This window comes from Camelus dromedarius, chromosome 6, assembly GCF_036321535.1.
Source record: "Camelus dromedarius isolate mCamDro1 chromosome 6, mCamDro1.pat, whole genome shotgun sequence".
NCBI classification, from domain to species: Eukaryota; Metazoa; Chordata; class Mammalia; order Artiodactyla; family Camelidae; genus Camelus; species Camelus dromedarius.
In genome coordinates this window covers 12702492-12722715 of record NC_087441.1, presented here as the reverse complement: position 1 = coordinate 12722715, position 20224 = coordinate 12702492, and the positions used below count along the sequence as shown (strand labels likewise).

The window sequence follows — 20224 nt, the reverse complement described above, 5'->3', positions numbered from 1 at the left end:
AGCATTCACGTGTCTTTACAAAGCAAGGTGATGAGGTATGGGAAGAAAATATAAAATACTTCATTAAACTGTATTTTATTGAAATAGGATTCTAATAAATAATTGTTAGTAGAAAAATGCTCCATTGTAATTTAAATGAAATTTCTTTGCAAGCAGAAAGACATTTTGCAAAATCTAAACCTTGGACAAAAAGTTACTAAATATTTTAAGGAAACAAACTATGCAAGGCAACTGCTACTCTGACAAAGATCAGGCATTTACACTAGTTGTACCTTCATCTGATGTAATTGTATCTCCTTGGCTGCCCGGTTAGACTGACGTCCAGTCCTGAGATTCACTTTCTCCTCCAGTGTTTTTAGCCACTCATCCACTTGCTGAAACTTTTGTTCCATCAGTCTCAATTTGTTGACCACATTATTGAACTGAGTTCGAGTCTCAGACAGCCTCTGCTGGTAAGCCTGCCAGTCCTGCCGGAGAGACTCTAAGGCCCGGTCCTCTGTCTGGGGGATGCCCGACGGTATCACTTCTTCTCTGGTGTGCAGCACTGAATTCAGCAGGGCCTGCCCCTCTGCACAGTGCACCTGCAGCTCCTGTAGGGGAAAGGCATGGCCGTCACACCTCATTCAAGTTTTACACATGCACAGGTGATCACGTCTCATTCAAGCCAACTGTGCCCTCTTGAACTTAATATTAGAAAAGAGTGGTCTGATTCCGACTTACACACAAAAATGTGTATCTAACACTGAATACTGTTCCCAAGTCAGGAGGAAGATTTCTAAAATATAACCAATTAAAATAATCAAGACGCACATGTACACATACAGAGAGAAATATTTTTCTCAGTCGTCTTAGAAACAATTTCTGAAATTTGGCTTTTCATCGTACAGGCAAAAACACTGTGATTAAAGAGTTATGTTTAATATAATAACCTAGGCTTTTTATGGCTCCTAATCTACTTTAAGAGCCTAAGGCTTCTTGCTTTGACATTGAATGGGATCAGCGCCACACCTGTGACTGAGAAAAGAACAATGGACCTTCTTTTTTGCTAAGGAGGGATCCTTTGCCAAAGCTGTTCTAGGGAATGCGATGCCAAGAAGTTGGCCCTGGAGGGTTCAGGGCAGACAAACCTGGAAGGTTGAATCGTCACACCTGCTCATAAAGTACTCCAAGGTGCAAATACATTTTCCTCCACCAAAGCATATGCCCCAGAAATTTACCCTACAGATTCAGTGTGAGCCAAGTCTTGAAGAGCATAAACTATTTTTAATAGAAAGAAAATCTCTAAACATGTTGGCAAAATATTATACACTTGTATTCTTAATGTTAAAAAAAAACATACTGTTACTTGATCTAATCATCTAACGTTGAAAGAGGCCAAGTCAAATTCCACCAGGAGGTAGGATATGTTAAAAGTACCAACATACTTAGTTAGAATAAAATATTATTAAATCTTTAATACCAGTGAAATTGCTGATACCCGAACACTTTTACCCACAGAAATAGCAATCTCATATGGTTCAAACTAATGGATATGCTTTTCCTCAGCTAGGATACCACTCCAAGAATACTGTAATGTGAACTGTAAATGGAAGAGAAGAACGATTTATAAGGTAAAAAGATTAATCAAAATGGCCACAGACAGAAATTTTATTCCCAAATTCTTAAAAAAAAAAATTTAAAGTTAATTTTATACAATCTCCTTAATTCAGGGATTGGTAAACTTCTCCTGTAAAGGCTGGACAGGAAATATTCAAGGCTTTGTGGGACAGACAGTCCCTGCTTCAACCGCTTAACTACTTAACCCGGCCATCATGGTGACAAAGCAGCCGTAGATGCCACAGCGATGAACAGGCGTGGCTGAGTTCCAATAAAACTTTATTTGAAATACAGGAATGGTGACTCTGGGCTATCAGCTACTGATCCTTGTGCCAATTAATCTTCTCAGTACATCAATTTTTCCATATTTTACAGCAGTTTTCACTATTATACAAATCACCACTGTATTAGATAAATTCTTATATACCCCATTTCAGGTATTTATTACGAGGGGGAAATATGGTTATGTGTATATATATATGTGTATGTATATGTTTTATATATATATATATATATATGTATCTTTTTTTTTCTAAGGGAGTTACTGGGGATTGAACCTAGGACCTCATGCATGCTAAGGATGTGCTCTCCTGCTGAGCTATACCACCCTCTTCATTCAATATTTTAAAAGTCTCTATGTTCCATGACCCAAATTATGTTTTCAGTAAATACAAAATGCAGTCCATACTGCTGGCTGATGCCCACACCACCAAGCGTGCTGCAGCACATCAGGGTCCTGAAGTAGTTCTGCTGTGCGGCTAGAATGTCACAATTCTTCACCACCATTTTTTGCCTCTAGCATCTTCCTTCCTTTTTAACATTTATGGCGACTCAAAATATGACAATGTCAGTAAAAGTGAATACACAGTGAGATGAGAGGTTGGGGTCAGGTTTGAGTTTGGGCCACATTAACATTGACAGAAGTGAAATATTTCCTCTGACTGGAACAGGAGAAACATCTGCTGGTGACAAGGGACTGATTGGCCCGGTTCCTACACAGAACCCTAGAGAGCTTGGCATTTGCTTGCCAAGAATGTCTGGAGTGAAGTGCAGGGAGGGGTTATTAAAAGAAAACAAAGGGGTTATTAAGAGAAAACAAAATAAATTACAACAGCCACACCTAGCAGACCAGGGTACCCTACTCTTTTAAAATAGAATGGATGGATGGGATCCTTAAATAAGCGAATGAAATTCCGACCCTCCAACTCCTACTATCTGTTTCACGAATGGACTATCATTTAAATAAGACTTTTCTCCCATCTCTCTTAGTCCTACCTCAGGACAACTCTGCGGAGGAAACTGAGTCAGAGAGAGGTTCTCTCCTGCCCAAAGTCACCCAGGGTCAGGCCTCACCATGAATCAGAGTTCAGACTACCTCGTCCCCACCTTGCACTCCTGCCACTGAAGTAGCCATACATGTTATAGCCAGCAAGAGCCATCCCAGTCCTGCTTCCCACCTTGTGTGAGCTGTAGGCACATCTTGCCCAGCCCTGAACCATTCCAGTGAGGGCTGACAGCATGTCAGTAAGTCCGCACACAGAGCTGCTGGGAATGGAGCCGACTTGCTGGCCTTTCTCATTCTCTCCTGTGTGCGCCTGGTGTTCCCTTCCTGGGGCACCCCTGGACCCCTGCCTGTCTCTCTAGGCAAGACTGAGGGGCTCTCTCCGATGCTTTTATGAGAGCCATTGAACTACTCTATCATTGTCCTCATCACATTGTTTGTAACGATCTATCAATGGGTCTGCATTGCTTTAAAATGCAAGTTCCTTGCAGGCAGGAAGAGCACATTAATCACCTTCACCTGTAGTAGCTAGCCAAGTGTCTGAGCTGCCTTAGGTATTCAGTAAAGGACAAGTGAGTAAATAAGTAAATGGGTCAGGACCACTTTCCCCACGAGGTTTGCCATCTGGCTCTGAATTGCAGTCTGCTTGTCTGAGCACCAGCGCTTTTTCTAGCTCCTCGAATTCCTCCCTCTAGGTTTCTGACCCTGGGCCTGTAACCTCAGCAGTGCAGGAGGTTTGGGTTAAAACCAGATGGCCAAAGATGGTGCCGCCAATTCGACTTTGAGAAGGGTCATGTTCTGTTGACTCCTGCAGCTGTGTCCCCCATCTAATCCAGTCCTGCAAGGAGCAACAGGCCCGCGGGCCAGTCAATGCCACAAATCAGACCACTGGCCACTCCTGACAGAGGCCACCTTCGTAGTCAAACGGTCTTGCTCAGTCTAAATTGCTTACCAAATGGTCTCAACTAGCATATACTACTGAGGTCACAGAATGCTCTAGATCAGACCTTACTTACTAGAGTTTCATTTAATATTTATCAGTTATTTATAGGATTTAAGGTCATATTAACGTCCCACTGCTTAAAATTATAACTCCATATTCAGAATGGAAATGCCTTTGTTTTGTGAGGAAGTAACTTTACCTGAAGATCCCGCAACGTGGTCTCGTGAGTATGGGCATCACCTTCGAGAACTGAGTATCGGTCGAGCTTTTCCTGTTCCTGCGCCAGCCAAGCTTCAAATGCCTTCAGGTCTCGCTGGTACTCCTGGTGCAGGCGGACGAGCTTTTCAGACTTGGTTACTGCTTCCTGTTGTTAGCATTTAAGATGATTAAGATGGGAATATGTTAGTACACGTAGCTTCAACAGACTGTAAGAATTCACTTCTGGAATTTTAGAAAAGTATGATTATTAAATCATTGAAATATGAATGGTTTCTAGAAGAATAAAAGGTCCAGATTTATGCAAAAGATATAAAAACATCATATCAGGAGTAAAAGGGGTCTGAAAGCTCACTTTGTTGAATTAACTTCCTGATCTCTGAATTCCTGGTAGCATGGACATTCCAAAAAATGAATTAACTTTACTTGTCATAAAAATACACTTTTCCTAATGAAGAAAACTGAAATTCTTATACTGGGCCTTCAGTGAGGATTTGGACTCATCGTGGATTTAATTTTCCATGTACTTTGTCTAATAAAGTAGGGTGTGCTCTGAAAAGTTATTTTTATTTTCTTTGTGAGACTTAAGTAAAGAATGATAGAGATTATTGGTGATTATTTCTTGCTTTAGAAAATTTCCATCACCAGGTATATTAAGGCATTTGTGAGTCTGCCCCCAATTTTTCTTAAATAGGTAACTTTCTAGGATGTTTCAGTTGAGAATTATTTTCCTACAGCAACCTTCATATCCATAAACAATAGTTGAGGGGTTTTGTTTACTTTTGCCAGTGGGATATTCAAAGTATTAAGATTCATTTTGCTTTGTTTTTGTTCTATCTGCTTTCACAAGTCTTCCGTTCCCCCAAACAAATGTCTTTAAATAATCACAGCTCCAAACACTCCCTTTTAGTGGGTCCGCATGGAACACGGGGAGCCGTACCTTGGCTCTCTCTCTGATTGCTCCGTATCGTTCCTGCAGGTCCTGGAATTCTAACTGGGTGACATAGTGCTCCGTCATACCAGCCCCTTTGACTTCAATGGTCTCCAGCAAGCTGCTGTGACTCAGCACTTCTTCATTTAATAACTAGAGAACATAAAAAAAAAAAAAAAAGGAGTTACCACGCGCTATTATATCAATTACACTACTAAAATTAGGATAGTCACTGCACAGTTGACAAGTGATCTCAGGTTATCTATCCACCTCTAGACAGATAAATGAAGGAAGGAAAGAAGGAAAGATGGATAGATCTATCTGTATATATATATATATATATATATATATATATATATATATATATGTGAGTATATATATCTGTATATATATATCTATATGTGAGTGTGTGTGTGTGTATGTGTATTTGATACTTGGCCCAGAACTTTCTCTGAGATACTGATCCCAGTTGGCTTGAATATTTCAAACTTAATGTGCCCTCAAAATGGGCTTCTAATTCCACTCCATTCCTACACTTCCCCAGCCACCTCCAAAACTCCTTCCCCTTCAGTCTTTTGTCAAACAGGAAATGCTACCATTCCCACCCAGATGGTCAGCTGAGAACACTAGAAGTCATCCTTTCTCCATCCTCGCCGTCATTCCATCCATGATGAAATCCTGTTAATTCCAGCTCTTCACTATATCCTGCCATCTGCCTGCATGACTCCTAGGAGCAAGCCCCCCAGCCCATGCTATTATCATTTTTCACTTGGACTTTGGCGATATCCCGCTGGGTAGATTCCCTGCCACCAGTTCCTGCCCCATCCCCTTGACCAGTGAGCTGTTACAAGGTTGTCGCATTTCAGGAAAAGAAAGATGGATTTACAGTCAGGAGACGTTTGTGAAACAGAATCAGCAGGATGTAATGCTTAATATCAACGTGAGGGTGAGAAAGAAGGAACTGGGTAAACGAGGTCGAAAATGTAGAATATTCAGTGTGATGGATAGTCTGAGAGTCTGAAGGACTCAGGGAGCAGAAGACAGTCAGTATCGCTTAGGACACAGAAAGTCTGAGGTGGAACAGACCATCCAATTAATATGCCCTGGATGAATAAATCAAAGGTCCCCAAGACGTTATGTTTGAATATTTCTATCAACAGGAAGGAGGCTTAAGAACATACACCTTCAATATCTATCTATTAAATAACCTTTACATGTATAACTGTAGTAATAGAAGCACTATGAATAATGCACAAAAGCAGAAATATAAAAGGATGTGATAGAAAAAAAATTTTTCCTTCCTAATGATGAGCAGGCTGAAGATATTAAAAGATACTAAAAAAGTTGCCAAATTTTAAATGTATCATAAAACATGGGTCTATGAGGTTTTCCTGGAAGGGAAAATTTTAACTCGTTAATAAAATAGCCACAAATACAAGTCTGGTTTAGGAAGCCACTAGAAATTATAGTAAAACTCCCAAATTCAGTTTACCCATGTGGACGGCCCTGGCAGAGAGGTGAGCACATTTCAGAGTAACTACGGCCTTCTGGAGCACCGGTCAGAGAGCTAACGGAATCGGAAATCCGTTCCCACCTTGGCTTTTCCGAGGGCAGCCATCTTCTCCCGCAGCTCCGCATACTGCCTTTCGGATTCATTCAGACTGGCCTCCACGCTGTCCATCCAACTGGAGAACTGCCGGACGTCATCCTGGTAACTTGTCCACTTAGAAAGAGCTCCTTCGAGTTGACTGAAAGGTGATTGAAAGGACAGTGACGCACACTGAGAAGCGTTTTCAGCCCAGTCTGTCCAGTCTCCAGCATTGTCCTGTTGAGCCCACTCTCTCAGCAGAAAGCCCACAGTCAGGACAGGGCAGGCTTGAGGTGGGCTGAATGGCCATGGCTTATCAAATCCGAGTCTAGGTCCTGGCAAGCACGGCCTTGGGAAGCAAGGGACAGTTAAGTTCAGGCCGACAGTGGAGAAGTGGGACTGGATTTAAAACCTGGAGTCAGTAACCAGGTCACAGGAGACCCTGGGAGAAGGCTGAGGGCAAAACCAGGAGAGACACCCTGAGCAAGGCTTTTCTGGAGCTAAGTCTCTGGTCAGGGAGAGAATCACTATTTAACTCCATCAAGTTGAGTAAGACATCCAGAGGAGAGAAAAAAACGAATTCATAGAAGAAGGAAGAAAGAACCGAGCAAAAACAAGCATAGTCACTATCTTGCATGAGATTTAAAAATTAGAAAATCACAACAATATAGGCTAACACTTTCTGAATTGGTCTAGTTGCTAAAACTTGATTATTTCTCTTACAGCTAAATTAAGCACTTCTTACTCTCAATACAGATGGTATATTTTAACTTCATTAATTATTTGTGCCTAATTGTACTACGATGCTTGAGCCCTTTTGTGGCAGACACTGCACTCCAGCCAGACTATTGAACCACACTGCCGACTAGTTCCCCAAGCCAGCTCCGTGTCCTCTCGGCCTTTGGTCCCTGGTGCCCTCTCAGCCTGAGGGCAGTATAGGCAGGAATTGCCAGGGGTTGCCTTCAGCTGCCCTCCTGACTTACGGCAGTTTGTTCATAAATATTCCAGGTCCCTCATCCCCCGGGGGTAACTCAAGGGCTTGCCTTACCCTGGCTCCCAGCAATGCCTGCTGGGTTAAGCTGCAGCTGCCCACTGGAGTAACCTGTTTGGTAACACACTTTTTATAGGCTGCCCTCCCTTCTTCACCTCTCTTTCCTATCACCTACTAGTGTCTCCTGGAGTTACCTACTTGGTTTTAACTAATATATTGTTACATGACAAAACACTTGTCTTTTAGTCAGTAAACACCACCACAAAAGATGTGTAGTTAGGAGTTATACTAAAACACAGACATAGTATTGCAGGTCAACCTAAATGCAAGATTGCACCTGCCAGTTTGTTCTCATAAGAAAAAAGAAAAGGAAGGAAGGAGGGAGGGAGAGAGCGAGCCCAGGACGAGTCTGTTACTGAGCTGTTCTGTTGATTTTCGAGCAATGGTTTCACAGTAGTCCTTCGGTTTCACTAACCTTTTACAACGAATCCCGGCGGACAAAAGGGACGCCCACATGTCCTTCACACTCTGCAGCTGCTGCTGAATGGCAGGGACACCTTCCGGAGAGGTATTCTGAAGGACAGACTCCCCTCTGGTCACTATCATTTTCATCTGGATCTCTTTTTCCTGTTTCACGGATAATAGAGCCTGTGAAAGCACACACAGAAGTCGTTTGTCATTTGCATGCTTCACATTTCTGGCTTTCCGTATTTCAGAGCTCTGGAGGAGAGCAGAACGATCCGCAGTGGTGGTGAGCCCTGGCTCCCTCGGGCTGATTGGGGGGCGGACGGGAGAGTCACTTGCCAGTGAGTGCCAGCCCCCAGTCACCCACTGGTCTCCAAGTGGCCGTGGTTTTCAGGTCTTTATTATCCTCTGCATAATCCCTTATTTCCACTGACATTTAATTTTCCTGTTTTTTAAATAAAAGAAAAATAAACAACAATAGGATTCCCCACTTCTCAAAGGTCACAGCAGGAAGAGCGCTATAAAGGTTAAGGTGTCTGGTACAGCAAACCTAAAGAAATAGATTAATTCATATCATATACTAATTTACATGTTTCAAATTCTTTACAAGCACTACTCTTTTTCTATGTAAGCAGGATGTCTGAAGTCAAAGTCATGAAGCTGGGGTTTATATCACCTAAAAGGCAGAGTTTCATCTCTCTCCCTCATCTGGACCTGGCCAACCTCGACAGAGTCAGCCTCAGCCACCGGTTTCTGCTGCAGCAGGACGCACTGCTGGCGGCTTCTCACACACACTGCGCCGTCTGCTCCCTTCAGCTTCTGCCTGTTGAGTCCCGCTCTCAAATCTTGGTGGAGGTATCGTCAGACTTTCTGAGAAACCTGCTCCAACTCTCAACCCCATCCCTCCTGCCAGCTCTGCTCCTCGGTGTCTACAGCCCCGTAAGCCCGTCCCTACCTGTTATCGTGGTCTCTGTGCCTCCAGCCTCGGCAGTGAGACCCTGAGGACAATGACTGCACTGTATTCATTTCCGAATCCCTGGTATCAAGACAGAGTGCATCTCCTCGGAGACACCCAGTATATAAATGACAGGCGAATGGGTGCGGGAATGATTACTTTATCGCAAACGTAAACTAACAGAGAACTAATCTCTTGTGATGGGAGAAGTGACTAACTGATACAAGCAGGTGAATGAATTGAACAAGACAGGAAATGTTTTGGCCAATGAAATGTTACATAGAAGAATTTTCTCAGAATAGATGTGTCTGTGATGTAACTTGAAGCTAGCCTCTTCACTGGCTATATCAAGCAAGTAACCACATTGGAGTGGTTGTTTTATTTTTTTTGCAAAGTATTTATGAGTGAATATGTCCTGGGTCAAACAGTTCAGGGATGCTTGGGCAAGGCCACCGTATACAACCAGGATCAGATCCACAGAGAATTGTTGAACTTCTTGTGGACAGAGCGTTACCTTATCACACCAGGCAGATGGAGACTAGCGAAATTTTGAGAAAAACAAATTCCATACATGAGAGAAATGCCTATAAAAAGGCACACCTCCAGCTTGAGCATCCTGCTGTCCAGCACGCTCTTGTCCGACGTCGGGTGGCAGTAGGAATCCAGCATGTGCACGGCGTCTGTCATCCAGTCCTGCAACTCTCTAACCCCAGCGGAAAACTGGCTGTGCTCAGCAACAATTCTATCCAACCTTGACACTTTCTCCTGGAAATGACAGAAATCGTTTTCCAGCTGTCCATCCACAGAGACTTCACAGCCTGAAGCTACTCAGATGGGAAAACTAACCCCTAGTTTCAAATAACAACAGTCAGCCACCGAGCCATAAGCTGCACAGATACGACACGAGTCTGCATTAATCTATGAGATGGGAAATATCTTTCTAAAGAGTAAGAATATGAGACCAACTGGGTCAAAAAGCAGAAAGATTACAATGAGAAGTTACTGTGCCTCAACTTACTTGCTGATATCTTTATGACAATTGTGACATTTGTCAGAAGCAGTGAAATTTCTTCCTAACATCTTGTCTGGGAAACAAATCAAAGTAGTTTCTTTCAAGTGATCATATTTGGCTCAAATGATACCACGTATCCACGTGACCTACACTATAGTCAGATCTAAAAAAGAACTATCTGAGATTTTTAAATAACCCTAAGTTTTAAAAATGGAGACCATAAACGTGGTCTTACTTATTAATTAAAGGTCATAGCTGACACAGAGAGGGTCTTATGAATATAGTTTTCAGCTCTTAAAGTATTTGAGTATCTATTGATTTTTTTTGGTACCTAAATAAATACAAGGGAAAAAAATACAAAGGAATAGAAAGATGTTCCTAATTTATTCTCATTTTAGAAATGTGCCAGATTTTCTAAAGATAAAAAAGTAAAAAACATGGATGTAAACACAGACTTTTTATCCCAAGACTTAGACTAGTGTGACTGTCCCAACTAGACTAGAGTGACCGTCTCAATATTTTTTTATCGAGGATCCAAACAGCAGACCAGGAGTAAGCCCACAGTAAAACCGGTGAAGCCATTACAGCAGGCTCCCTGAAGGCTCAGATCTGTGCAAAAGGGAAATATAGGGGACACACGTGGTGAGGCCGAGCTCAAGGTAGGAGACGGGTCTGCTGAACGCTCTAAATGAGGTCACCCTGGGATCCCCATTTGTAAGAATTATTGCCAGTCTTGAGCTCTGCTCTAGGAGCTCGACTGAAACTCTCAGTCAACACATCTTTGACTATCATGTAAGGAGTATAAAGAATTTAGACAAATTTTTAAAAAGTTATCCCCTATTCATGATATTTAGCCCACAATTTTTTTTTTAGCCCACGAAAATTTAAACGGCTCTAAATTCATGTTTTTCTAAAGTAATTTAACCTGCGTGTCTTTAGACCCAATCCTCTGCCTTCTGTTTATGCTTTGAGTCTTCCAAATAAAAGCTCCCGGGAAGATACCATCTCAGGAGTCAAGGGAATATTCTGTGCAATCCCAGAGACTGGAAGTCCCTGCGATGTTTGAAACCTCCCTTGCTCTTTGCAGACAACCACGTTGAGATGACGCAGCATGGATATTTGGCTGGGACTGCAGGGCTGGGAAGGGCACTCGCAGGCCTTCCCCTGCCCCGCCCGGGGCTGGGCAGGCTGACAGCCAGCGTCGTTCCCCCCGGGCCCCGGCTCTGTGACCCAGGGGCCACACTCACACACAGCACATGGCGGGCGTTACCTTCGTTAAATTGCTTAGGGATAGATACTGAGAAGACAGCTGGGACACTCTGTGCACAAAGCTCCTGCTGGCAGCCTGGCCTTCCCACAGCTGTTGAGCTTTCTCTTTCAGCCTGTGGAGCTGAGGCTCGTAGCAGTTTATTTCCTCAAGGACAGACTGAAAAGCACAAGCAAGTTACCATTAAGAGGCTGGGGGAGAGCACACCACGGACAGAGCTTTGGCCCAAAGGACACGGAGACAAACACCGCGAGCAGGAGGTGTGCCCTGAGGGCGCTGTTACTTCCAAGCTACACACAGAGTGGAGACCACAGGACTCGACAAATCACACCTCACAGGGAAGCCGGAAAACAGGAGATCTGAAATCAGGGAAGGGTGCGCGCTGTCTCCGGACCGCGGGGTCTCACTCCGGGGTGCGGGGCATGCGTCTAGACCTGCGCTTAAGGCTGCTCAGAGGACGGGGAGGACGCGGGGCCCACGGGCCCAGTGGCTGCTCACCTGCAGCTTCTGCTGTTCTCGCCTCTTTGCCGGCAGGTCGTGCAGGCGGTCGCTGCCTTCGTGCACCGTCTTCTCGGTTTTACTCAGCCACTCCTGGACGGGCTCAGCGCTTACTTCAAAGTCCTTCATTTGGATCTTTAGATTCTACGAGGTTTTAGATAGTGTTAGGGACCAAAAACAGAAACAAAAAGGTAATTACAAGTCCAGAGTCCTTCACGAGGCATTCAGAGCCCACCCCAACCAGGTCCCCTCCCCTCTCCCCTTCTTTCCCTGTCCCCAGTGTCTGGAACATTTTGTCCTTCACCCTGGCACCTGGCTAATTTTTGAACATCCTCTTAGAGATTTTCAAGTTCTCCTTTTCACAAAAATGAATATTTCTCTCATTTTCCTGCCCACCTCAGAGTTCACACCTACCCACTTGCCAATCTCTGTCGCGTTTGCTGTCTGTACCGGTCACTGTATACTTTACCACAGGCTGGGCTGGATTGTGAGTTTCCTGTCACACAGGCATGCCTGTCTACATTACATGCAACTAGATTACAAGCCCCATGAGGGGAGGGCTGTGTCTGACACTTCCTGGGACACACCATGGCACCTTGCAGGAATATAAATAAGTCCTCACAAACATTGTATCGATTCTGATTAATGGTGAGACAAGAAATAGCATATGGTTGACATGCTTATGATGTTTTTAATTATCAGTTTGTTTATTCTACTTTAAAAGATATAAGAAACACTAAATTGTGTCCTGTGTTTCTTACACGAGCAGGTCCTCACCGCTTTCACACTTCGGGGCTGTCATGCGTATGTGATCAAGTTTTATATGGTGTCATTTCACTGTAGCAAAGGTGTCGATATCCACTGTCTTATTACTTATAAAAGTGCTAGACTGAAGTGAATTTGACACTTATGTTACCATGGGAACCCACTAAAGGATTTTAAATTTAAATTTAAATCAGAGCTTTGGGTAGTATTGTCGAAGAAGAGCAAAGCCACAAAGCTTAGCTGAAAAGTCTATGTGGCGAGAACTGCAAGAGCCTGTGAGAGAACGGTCCCAGCGTGCACCTGTGTCTGATCCAGTGCCCACAACTGGGGACGGTCGTGTCTGCCATCGTCACCTCTTAGGGAGATGGGCAGCTGGGGATGCTTTGGGAAATTAAAAGTGTTTCACAAAGGTAAGATACCAAGATAATTCCTGGAGTAGTCTACTAAAATTTAAGCTTCTTGAAGGCAGGGGTTCTGTTTTATTCTTTGCTGTATCTCCAGAGCTTAGGATAGTCCTTGGCAAATAAAAAATGTTCAGCAAATAGATGTTGAATCATTAAATAAATTCATAAACTCAAGGCATTTCTATCTTCCTGCTACTGTAATCTCAGCAGGTCACTAAAGGGCAAACAGGGGACCACGATCAGGAATTAGTCCTATGAAGAAATGGGACCGAGGAGCAGAGCAGTGGGGCCTCAGTCAGAGATCTAACGTAAAAAGTTTGGGTTCCTTGTCCAAGGAGTGAAGTCATAGGGTCTGAGCGAGGGGCCTGGGGCCCAGGAATAAAGACAGCTTGATACTAAGTCAAGCAATTCCTACTGTTCCTCGTACCCCTATGTCCCCAGGGGTGTATAGGCCTCCCACTAAACGTCCACTCTGCATGCCTTTCCAAATATTTCTCCCGTGGCTTCAGCGACCACCTACAGACTCTTAAAGCCCTCCATCTATAGACTCACATTTACACACTTCAAGTCAGAGTGCCTGGCTTTGAACTTTGTCTCTTCCTGGCTGTGAGAACTTGGTAGATTATTGAAGCACCTTTTGCCTTAATTTTCTCATTCACAAAACAAAGCTAAGAGAGTTCCTAACTCAGAGAACTGTTACGAGGATTAAGTGCATGACTATATGCTAAGTGTCTATAACAGTGCCTGGCCCTGGTAAATGCTCACCATCACTGTTATGCAGCTCTACCCTCTCGCTCTTGAACTTTGTACTCACATTCACTGCTACCTTCCTGGCCATTAGCTGCTGAATCTCTTGCAGACCCATCAAATTTAACATATATTAAATTAAATTAATTTATCTATCCCCTCCAAAACTACTTTTTCTACCATATTCATGGCTCAGTTAATGGCTTCATCATTCATGCCATCTTCCAAACTAGAAACTAAAGACTCAAACTTAACTTCTTTCTCTGCACCCCTCTTTGAATTAGTTACCAAATCCTGTTATGTTTTCTCTTAGAGATAAATCCCCTGTCCATTATCATTTTCTTAATTCAGGTTCTTACCTTCTCTCGCTCCTCTGGACTGTTATGAAAAGCTTTCCCTGGTCTTCCAGCTACTAACTATCCACCATTTCAGTCTACACTGTGCCCAGAGAGTTGACTCGTTTATCCCCAGCTTAAAGACCAGTAGGTTCCTTTTTCAACCCTAGAATTAAGCCCTAGTGTCCTACAGCATCCATTGTATCCAATGAATTAATCTTTTTCCTATGCCTCTAGAATTATATGGGTTATGTTCCATTGTCGGGAAAATTGAAACAATAAATGCTGTTCTGGGTTCAGATAAGGAACTCTGGTTGAGAATCAGGGTCGAAGTACTTGGTACACAAGACACTTCTCTATCTGGCCCTAATCTTCATCTCTGGTCTTATTTTTGTTGCTCTTCCCACAAAACCTTAACTGGATGTCAAACCTCTCAAAGTCCCCCATTCGTAGTTGACACTCATGACACCCTGGCCCTGCACATTCAATTCCTTCTACCTGAAGTGCATGTCAGCCTGGGCAAATTCAAAGACTTAGCCTTCAAGTTTCAGTTAGAATCTTGCCCTTCTGGAAACCTCCCTTGATTTCTCCAAATAGAGTTAGCTGCATCCTTCTCTGAGTGATTCCCATAGCCTGAATATACTGAATATATTCCCATAGCAATCATCTCTTTATATACTGTTTCCCTCTACAGAAAATTAATTCCCTGGGGAGAGGGAAAAAGACTAATTCTTTTGTATCCCTAACATAGTGCCTGGTACATAGTATGTGTTATTATCTGTGTATTCTTAATAGAAAAGGAAGGAAGGAAGAGAGGGAGGGAGGAAGGAAAATAAGGAAAGCAGGAAGACAGGCAATTCTTGACCTACCCATCTCCTCCTGGACATGTCCTGACCAGGTGATCTCATAGTCATTGCTAGATGTACTCTCCTCAATGGCACATGCTGCCCACATTGCACTGGTGCACATTGCACTGGAGTGCACATTGCCCTTAACCCTGAAGGGTTAAGAGTAAATTTCCAGGCACTGCACAACGGGCATCACTCTCTATTAAACAGAGGATGCCCACTATGAAAGAACAGCCACCATTACAAAGGAGACTGCAATGGTCTCTGGTTAGAGAAGAATTGAGGAAATGTGTTTTCTCTTTCCAGATACTAATTCTCTATCCTTATTTTTGTCCATCCTGCATTAATTATGGTCATAATCAAATTCAGGATCTATTCTGCCAGGAAGCATTGTTTTAAAAGGAAAAAAAAAAAAAAAACTCTCCATGCCTCTCAATTTTCCTCTAAGAGAAGAGTGGGGACAGAAAACAGATGATCACAAGAAAAAAGTAAAAAACCAATTGCATTGTGGCAGTAATTATGTTGCAATTATAATAAATTCAGCTTATACTGTCTCTGGATAAAATACAACTGTATAACCATTGTCTCTTTGTGTACTTAACTCTTAAAACCTGCTACTTGATATCTGCATTAGTTCTGATGCACCGTCTCACCCATGGCATTCTGTGGCCTTACATGGATGTTTCTGTTCAGCTCTCCTAGGACAACTTCAGAAATTGAGGGATTTCAAATGAATGACTGTGTGATAGTGCCTAGAAGGAAAACCAGCTGTTCCCGATGGGACAGCAAGCCGGCAAGTCTACGCAAGCAGCCCCTACCACGCAGGAAGCTACCGTTCCTTACAGTTATCCAGTTACCTATTAATTCAGAGAGGGATGACCAAATCATTGAGAAGGGCGTTTGGATGTACTGAAAGTGTGGTTTGACAAACAAATATAACAACAACAAACAGCACAGAACATGTGCCCGCGGCTGGCTGTACCACATACCTCTAGGGCAGATTCCTTCTGGTGGAGATTTGAATGGAAATTTTTCCAGTCCTCTTTGGCAGCTGCAATTTTGGCCTGGATTCCGTTTGCCTTCTCTTTGGTCAACAGAGTATTCAAAAGCTCTCCCTTAGAAACCATCATGTTCAGCTTGTGCTGTCCATGTTCGCTTTCTGACAAAAATTCCTGTAAGGAAAAACGTAAGCGATTGGACAAATAAAAGCTTTAGACTTTAAAAATGCACTCAATTTTCTACTTACTTCTCAGTAAAATCAAAGAGAAGAAATAAACAATTTTTATAGTATATATTAAATGACTAAGCTTCTTTTACCTAATTTGTACATTGGTTATAATTATCTTATGTAACTGATATGGTTATTGTGAAAATTAACGAGAAAACCTGCTTAGAGTGCTCAGACATAACATTTGCCAAATAAATAAAAAGAGCTTTTATTATTTCCTAAGTCCCTATTAATACACATAAAACAGCATGCACTTAATATGAATGGACTAGTTTCTTCTCACGTACACAATTGATTGTTTTGAACAGGGATTTATTTGAAATCTGAATTTCTTAAGTAAAGCTTTAATGCCCTTATATTAAGACCTAGAGGCACGTTTTTAATCCACTTAAAGCACCACTATTAGAGTTAATTGTTCACACTCTTACCTGTATTTTCTGAAGACTTGTTGAAACTTCACTAATATTTTGAGGTATATCGAAACATTTGGCGGTAGTGATTTTTGCATTAACCAACCACTGCTGGAAATCCTTGAAGGCTCTTCGAAATCTTTGCTGTAAAATCTGTTCTTTATTCTGACAGCCCTTGGATGCTTGCAAACAAAGACTAAAACCATGATTTGAAACATTTAATGGAAGGGAAAAAAATGATAAAGTAGATAAAAATAATGTTCGGTAGAATCAACAGTCTTTAGTATGCACTCACACCATTTAGCAAAGTATTTACAGATTAATTTATTTACATTACCACTGAGCTCACAACTTAAAATACACAAACCTCAGGCTTCTTATTTGTGTGAAAATACTTTGAATACCAGTAAGTTCATGCTCACCAATTATATTCTTTAATCAAGCCAGAAACTTTTCCACTGTATGTACTCAGGTCTCTGGAAAATCGACAAAGTTCATTCAGCTGAGACTTGAGATCCTCTGTCTGAGGCTCCGCTTTCTGTAGCGCATCCAGTATCTCCTATTAGGAAATAACAAGACAGAGGAGCAAACGTTAAAACTGGGTAATTTCTATATCCTCCTACTATGCATCATAAATCACACGATAAATTATTAATGAGGGAAGAACCAATATAGGAGATTCATTCAAGAAATGAGGCCTATTTTCAGGATTCCCCACGACAAATAATAGCACATGGTTAATTTACATCCTTTTCCAGGCATGGACAGGCACGCGAGTATCCTATGTCGCCGGGGAGTCAAATGATCAAGCGGTCAAGTAACAAAGGGAGACAAGAAAAAGAGAAGCAAAAATAGCCTAAATTGTTTAAAAACAGTCTGACTGGGCCATTGGAAGATGTGTATATTGTTTAAAGGTGAAGAAAAATCATCTTAAAGCAAAGGAATACTTATTTTGGATTAGAAAATACATATAGCAACTGACTCTGTGTAGTGTATCCAGTGAACTTAATCCAGAGGTCTAATTTCACTAGTAACTGATTCATTTCATACTTTCATCAAATACTTGCTAACTGCCTGGTATGTATGCACCAGTCACTTTGCTGGATTCCGGCAGCCACCCTCCAAAATGACTAATGGTATGATTTTTGTACTCAAAGATCTCACAATTTAACAAATGAGAGAGACACATGAATAATCACAGCACTGCGAATACCTAGTCCAAGATGAAGACTTGGAACTTGATGAGTGCGCCTCTGAAATCCAGGCCATGGGCTACCGAGTTACACAAGGTCCTTTACAATCAGAGCATTCTCCGTGTAGGATTATCACAAGGAGCAAACGAGATCTCAGGGGTCAAACACTCAGCACAACTCCTGGCACCCCAAGTGCCTCATTAGTAAAAACAGCAGGTTATTTAAATGAGTCTGTCTGGATAGTGGTATTGCCAAGGTGAAAAACAATTTTTTAAGAAGGAGAGGTAAGAAGATAAGTCACTACTGAGCATCATTATTAGAATTAATTGCTCACATTTTTACCTATATTTTCTGAAGACTTGTTGAAACTTCACTAATATTTTGAAGTATATCAAAACATTCAGTGGTAGTGATTTTTGCATTAACCAACAAGGGAGCTACTGCTGTTACTCTTATTTATTCTCAGATATTTATCAAGACGTGGCCTAGACTGGTAGGAAAACCATGCTTCTCAACAAAATGAGTCTGTGTGTTGTATTCCCCATCCAGGTAAACGGCACCACTGTCCTCTCACTGATCGAAATCAGAAAACCAAGCCTCATCCGTTCAAGAGAAACGAGGTCTGGTCTGTTCCATGCCTTAGCTCTTTAGATCAGTTATCTCTTTTCCTCTACGTCTCCACTCTCACTGTCCCCACCTACTTTCCAGAATGGCACAGTGTTCCCTTAATTTGAATCCTGTTCCAGTTTTCTGTCCTGTGTTTTCTCATTCGCTGTAATTTTGGAGCTTGATGGTCTCCCTCCGTCTCACCCGTCTGGTCAGGCTGCAATCCTAACACAAGACTCAGCTCAAAGAATGACGCCGCTAAGGATCCTCTGCCCTCCGTCCCACCTCTCAGGGGTTTATTTTAAGGACACACACACCTTGTCAGCACTCATTGCAATCCAGAGTCCCCACTGGTCTTGCACTTGCTGGCCTTCCCACCCAGACTATGGTTCTCAGAGGAGGGGTGGTCTTCTCGTGGTGTTAAAATTCTCCATTTAACTTAGTGGCTGTGCTCTCAAGAAGTCTAAAATATTTTTATTTATAAAATTCATAAATAATACTAGAAAGTTTCTCTCCGAAACACCAAACACTAAACAAGTAACTACTATTTTACACCACATTGACCCTTTTATTTAAAGAACATTTTAAGAACTAAAAAAATTTACATGTACCAAAAAAGTAAAAAGGATCAGAGATTCAAAATTGTCATTTTTAAATTAGATGATATGAAAAGTGAAACGCTTTGGACCAAAACTTTATACCAGGTCAGGAGGATGTAGCTCAGTGATAGAGTGTGTGTTTAGTGTGCACGAGGTCCTGGGTTCAATCCCCAGACCGCCATTAAAATAAATAAACAAAATAAACCTAATTACCTCCCCCACCAAAATAGGAAAAAAATCTTTACACTAAAAAAATTTCTATAACTTCATTATAAATTAAAGCCTTTTAGCAGAGCCTTTTGTTTCATACACATCAGGTCATATACTTCTGTTTCAGCTAAGTCCTCGAATGCACGGTTTTTCCTTTAGAGGTTTTACAGATTAAGAAAATTCTAGCTCACAGTGGAAAAGAATATGAAAATGAATATATGTATATTCATGTATGACTGAAGAATTGTGCTGTACACCAGAAATTGACACATTGTAAACTGACTGTAACTCAATAAAAAAAGAAAATTCTAAATTTCCAACACTAAATACCCAATGGATATTAAAGAACACGAGTTTTGCAAATACAATGAATAAGATATTTAGAAACATGACAATATAGTTTACAGATGATGATCCATTTCTATTTTTTAAAGGGTTTCTTGAGTCTCATCACTTAATCGCAGAAGAAAGAATAAATTCTTGTGAAGGCTTTTGACTATTATTATGATTTTCAACAGTGATAAGCCCTCCCTAACAGCAAAACAATGACAAGGAACCCTGGCAAATCCACTATTTGGAAAACTTCTCCTATGTATTCATAGTAATGGAAGTATTATCACGATTTTTTTTAAATTTAAAAAATTTTTCCAAGATTTATTGAGATGTAATTGACATACAACATTATATAAATTTAAGATGTACAGCGTGTTGATGTGATACATTTATATATTGTAAAATGATTACCACCAGAGCATGGGCTAACACCTCCAATCCATCACGTAAGTACTATTTCTTTTTTGTGTTGAGAAAATTTATTATCTGTTTTATTTTATTTTCTTCATTTCCTTTTTCTCCAAGTTTTATTGAGAATACAGTTGACATACAGCACTGTATAAGTTAAAGGTGTACAACATAATGCTATCTCCACTTTAAGATAAAAATATCATTATTAGAAATAAAAGAAATCTGAATACTGGGAGGCAATGCAGTATTGTCATCAAAAGTATGAACTCTGAAGCCAAGTCTGGAAGTAGATGTAAGCAGAGGACTGTCAGCTTTGAATTGTTAGTGCAATTCAAAGTTGACATTCACCTCTGCATTATGATGTGCATTTTTTTAGGCCTCACCTATGATT

The 20224-nt window shown here is 41.6% G+C and overlaps 1 protein-coding gene across 16 annotated transcripts in view; it reads right to left on the bottom strand.

Annotated features, from left to right (window-relative positions):
- SYNE1 (spectrin repeat containing nuclear envelope protein 1) overlaps positions 1 to 20224 on the bottom strand; it is a 427973-nt gene that overhangs the window by 199601 nt on the left and 208148 nt on the right. For 15 of the 16 annotated variants that reach the window (XM_031456562.2, XM_064486565.1, XM_031456561.2 and 12 more), the window contains 11 exons: positions 16904 to 17040; positions 16500 to 16677; positions 15833 to 16015; positions 11745 to 11888; positions 11250 to 11405; positions 9568 to 9732; positions 8023 to 8195; positions 6563 to 6716; positions 4978 to 5121; positions 4021 to 4185; positions 273 to 590 (listed from right to left, as the gene is read on the bottom strand). In XM_031456562.2, coding sequence (XP_031312422.2) covers positions 273 to 590; positions 4021 to 4185; positions 4978 to 5121; positions 6563 to 6716; positions 8023 to 8195; positions 9568 to 9732; positions 11250 to 11405; positions 11745 to 11888; positions 15833 to 16015; positions 16500 to 16677; positions 16904 to 17040 — 1917 coding nt within the window. The remainder of the gene's footprint in view (positions 1 to 272; positions 591 to 4020; positions 4186 to 4977; positions 5122 to 6562; positions 6717 to 8022; positions 8196 to 9567; positions 9733 to 11249; positions 11406 to 11744; positions 11889 to 15832; positions 16016 to 16499; positions 16678 to 16903; positions 17041 to 20224) is intronic. The other variant, XM_064486563.1, reaches the window with a different exon arrangement.